The sequence below is a fragment of the Egretta garzetta genome, unplaced genomic scaffold (assembly GCF_000687185.1).
Source record: "Egretta garzetta isolate BGI_Z169 unplaced genomic scaffold, ASM68718v1 scaffold456, whole genome shotgun sequence".
NCBI classification, from domain to species: Eukaryota; Metazoa; Chordata; class Aves; order Pelecaniformes; family Ardeidae; genus Egretta; species Egretta garzetta.
The window spans coordinates 98272-102685 of NW_009259972.1; the positions used below are offsets into that span (position 1 = coordinate 98272).

A 4414-nucleotide genomic window follows, 5' to 3' on the forward strand; every position below is an offset into this window, starting at 1 on the left:
AGTGCAGCGATGGCCGAGGGCTGGCCATCAAAGCCAGGCAGCTGGAGAGGAGCGAAACTTCGATAGCAAGCATGAGACATGAGCGTTGGTGATGGGGAGTTTCCTGGGGCTGGAGAGACAGTCCTTACCCTGGGAATATTTTTAATCCGAATTTGATGCATGTCTGGTAATCATAGCTGCTGGGAATGGGCAAAGGGGGATTCATGCGCTTTCCAGCCTGGGCTTTCCTGAAGTTTAACAGGAGCCAACAGCAGCCTCATCCTCCTGCCCTCTTCCAAAACTTCTTCACTTCTTCCTGCTCCTTGCAATGGCTTTGGGGAATTTGCAACGTGAGCAAAAGAAACCGCTTGCCTTCACCATTCCGAGTGCAAAAGGGGGAAATTCAGCTGAAGCCGCTTCCACCCCTCCCCTTCCAATAACTGGAGCTTCTCCCAGGCGGTGACTGTCACCCAGGAAAACAAGCCTGTGGAATCAGGACTGCGCCGTAGGCTGCGTGGGCACGCGGGCAGGATCGCCTAAGGCTCAGGGGTCCCGAGGCAGAGTCCCTGCTTAAATGTGAGTAACTTGGGCCAAGACAGAAGATGACACTTTGTGAAGCCCCATGTCCAGCCTGTGAGCGAAGTGCAAATAGCATCAGCAGCGTCCGTGTCCCTCCCTCCTGTCCGTGTGGCTGTCTGTGGGCGCAGCTGGGTGAGGACGGCGTGCGGCCCCCAGGCTGGGAGAGCCACCTTCCCCCTTCTCCCCATGCAGCTCAGCTTGCTGGTGCATCGGCTTTCCCGAAATAGCCGTCCTTGGGGCAGGCAAGGGGGTTATCTGATTCTGTGGCTGCTCTTCTCTGCCCTTGGGCTGCTCCGCAGCATGGAGCCCTCGGAGGAGCTTGAAGGAAGCAAAGAACGTTGTCTTAGCTGAGGAAAAACAGCCTGGGAAGGGGCACGCACAGCCCAGGAGCAGCGTGAGCAAGAGAGAATCTCCTTAAGGAACGACACGGAGAGCAGGCGAGTGGCGGCGCCCCACGGGCCACGCTCGATGGACTGCAGGTGCTTTTACTGGAGGCAAGGGTGGAGATGGCCGGTGGAGCATCTCCTTGCGTGGCTTGCTTGGCATGGAGGCACCGCGGGCGCGAGCCCCAGCTTGCTGGCACTGCCAGGGCGGTGGAGCAGAGCTTGCTGCCTCCCCAGGTGCCTTCAGCCGGTGCCGATGCCAGTCGCTCCTGGTGCACCCCTGCTCACGCCTGGTGGGCACCAGCTCCCTGCATCTTCCAGCAGCCCCAGGGGTCACGCTCGGAGCCAGGCCTGACGCTGACGTCTCTGTGCAGGCTGGCATGGAGCTACCGCCTGGGGAGAGCAGTGTCCCGGAGCTGCCGTCCCCGCAGGCACTGCAGGTCGAGCAGCAGGACAGATCCTGCCGGCTGGTCCTTGCTTCCCCAGCGGTGGTGGGGCTGTTCCCTGCTGGGGAATGGGATCGCGGTGGCTGACACCTCGTGAGCAGGTCCCTGTTGTCCCCAGGGTGCGCAGGACGGCTCTGCTCCGAGCGCGCTACCTGTGCGACAGAAACCCCTTGTCCCTGGAGAGGGACACGCACCCAACAAGCACGTGTGTGTGCCTGCGCACGCGTGCCCACGCTCGAGGGGCGGTGCAGACGCCCCCAGGTACGCACACACGCACGCTGGCGTGCCCTCGTGCCGACGGTCTCCCTAGACCCAGCCAGACCTCTGGCAACACCTCCTCTTCCCCACCCCCCCCGGTGCCGCTGCCCAGAGTGGCTGAGCCAGGGTGACCCGGTCCCCCTACCCCCGCCTGTGTGGCCTGGCTGTCCAGGGCTTGGGGTCAGCTGGGAAAAACGTGTGTCCCAAGCAAGCTGTCTTCAGCCTGGCGCTGGAGCCCTGCTTGTCCCAGGGCCTCTGGGGACACGGCTGTGCTCCTCTCTCCCTTCCCTTGGTCGCTTGGTGATGCCCACGCACACCCGGTGAGCCCGGGGCCCCCGCTGACCTCTCCTGTCTGCATCCAGAGAGCCAGCCCACGACGTCGGACGAGACTGTGGTGGCCGGTGGTACAGTGGTGCTCAAGTGCCAGGTGGAGGATCCCGATGACTCCTCGCTGCAGTGGTCCAACCCTGCCCAGCAGACCCTCTACTTCGGGGAGAAGCGAGGTGCGTGCGCAGGAACTGGGGGTGAGGAGGGTGCTGCTTCGGGGAGAGGAGCCAGCTCCAGTGCCGGAGCAATGGTGGGGCAGAGGGAAGGTGGACGAGGGCCAGTGGTGCCCCAGAGGGTGGTGTTCCCTCCTGCTCCCCACCTACAGTGATGCCCCTGGGCAAAATGTGAGCTAGTGGAGGGATGTGGTGGTACTGAGCCTGTTGGTCACCCTGTTGTCCCTTTCCCCCCAGCCCTGCGAGATAACAGGATCCAGCTGGAGAGGTCCACACCCAACGAGCTGACCATCAGCATCAGTGACGTGGTGCTGTCAGACGAGGGGGAATACACGTGCTCCATTTTCACCATGCCCGTGCGGACTGCGAAGGCCCTGGTCACCGTACTGGGTAAGCCACCAGTGGCAGTGCCCCCACCCCACTCCCGATCTCCTGCCTGCTGCTGCCCTGCCTGCAAGATGCTGTCCATACAGCTGGTCGCCTCTGCTACTCCTGTATCCCTGCCTGTTAGCTCATCCTTGCTGTGCTTATCGACATGTGCCTCCGTCTCTGGGTGGCAGCACACACGGCTAATAGGTTGTTGTGTTTCTTGTCTCCTCCTCTACCAGGAATTCCCCAGAAACCCCAAATCTTTGGCCACGAGCAGCCCATTGACGAGGAGAAGATAGCCAGGTTGACCTGCCGGTCCTCTGGCAGCAAGCCCGCGGCCCAGCTCCGGTGGAAGAAGGGCAACAAGGAGCTGAAGGGTGGGTGCCCAAGCAGTGGGGCTCTGCCCCGAGGGACTGGGGTGGCTGGGGAACATCATGGAGGCACCAGGGGTTGCAGATGTGCCCAGCGCTGCATGACACGGGCATCCTGTGTTACTGCCAACAAAGGGACAGGGTGACTCCTGCTCAACACACGCATCAGCCTCATGCCTCTCCTGGGGTGCTGTGTCCGTGAGCTCTGACGATCCCCTGTCCCCACAGACGAGGGCACTGAGGTGGTGGAGGACCCCAACGGAAAGACCTTCACTGTGAGCAGTCGGGTGGAGTTCCGTGTCACCAAGGAGGACAACGAAGCCGAGGTGACCTGCACTGTGGACCACGAATCCCTGCAGAACTCCGAGAGGTCGACCACGCAGAAGCTGCAGGTTCACTGTACGTGACGCATAGGGGAGATGGGACAGGGCCACATGGGGAAGGGGACAGGGCTGTGGAGGGATGGGAGAGATGGTGGAGGCCTCAGCGTCACAACAGTTCAGCAGACATCATACTCATGGCCCTACATTTACACGTACATACAGCCATGGTGCATACAGGCTCATCGGCCTGCACGCACGGCAGTGCTGTCACACGCAGGGGCACTGCACGGTGACACTTGCCCTGCGCATGCACACCCTTCCTGTGTCCCGCCTGTCCCTACCTTCCTGAGGCTTGTCTGTGCCATCCCCTGCCACCTGCCTGCACCATCTCCCACGTCCTGCCTGCCCCCGTTCCCCTTGTCTTGCGTGTCCCCTGTGATAAGAGTGGGGGACGTGGGAGCTGCACTGTGCACCCCCAGTGTGCCGACCCCCACCCCAGTACACCCCACCGCCTGCAGAGCAGGGCAGGGGCAGGGACCCGCGGGAAGGCGAGAAGCTCCAGCTGCAGTGTGACGGGCAGGGCAACCCCATGTAAGGCCCCCTGCTCAGCCCCACCAAACCCTGGCCAACTTGCCCTCCCCCTGCCACGCTCCCAAAACCACCGCTTAGCCCTCCCCAGAGCTCGGGCAGAGCGCCGCGGTGGCACTGTGCGGGCTCGGGCCAGGCGCTGGCCTTGCGTTGGTGCCAGGTAGGGCCGGGCACCCCCAGAGAGCAGACAGAGCCTCTGTCCTCTCCCTGGAGCAGCAGATCTACCCCAGCTCATCTCTAAATGGGGTATTTCCCTCCTGCTTAAATACTCCCACACTTCCATTCCCCCCTCCGCTGCCCAGCCAGGGGCTCTGCGCTGCCCCAGCCCCCCCGGGGTGCTGGGGGGGGGGGCAGTGCCTCACCACCATCCTGCTCCGCAGCCCCCAGGAGTTCCTGTGGGAGAAGGAGGGCAGCGATGCACCCCTGCAGCTCAGCTCCGACAGCGTCCTCATCTTCCCCTTCCTCAACAAGAGCGACAGCGGCACCTACGTCTGCACGGCCACCAGCTCCATGGGCAGCGTCGTGGCCAAGTACAACCTCGACGTCAGTGGTAAGCGGAGCCGCGCGGCGCCCGGCGTCCCACCCGGCTTCTCCCGGCAGCTGCTGGTGGGCACAGCC

At 63.1% G+C, this 4414-nt stretch overlaps 1 protein-coding gene across 1 annotated transcript in view; it reads left to right on the top strand.

The window, feature by feature from the left end:
* Positions 1-4414, top strand: part of CADM3 (cell adhesion molecule 3) — a 12709-nt gene that overhangs the window by 3753 nt on the left and 4542 nt on the right. Inside the window, exons 2-8 of the mRNA XM_035895844.1 lie at positions 1506-1648; positions 2008-2148; positions 2383-2535; positions 2754-2891; positions 3114-3277; positions 3669-3799; positions 4177-4346. Of these exons, the coding sequence (XP_035751737.1) occupies positions 1506-1648; positions 2008-2148; positions 2383-2535; positions 2754-2891; positions 3114-3277; positions 3669-3799; positions 4177-4346 (1040 nt within the window). The remainder of the gene's footprint in view (positions 1-1505; positions 1649-2007; positions 2149-2382; positions 2536-2753; positions 2892-3113; positions 3278-3668; positions 3800-4176; positions 4347-4414) is intronic.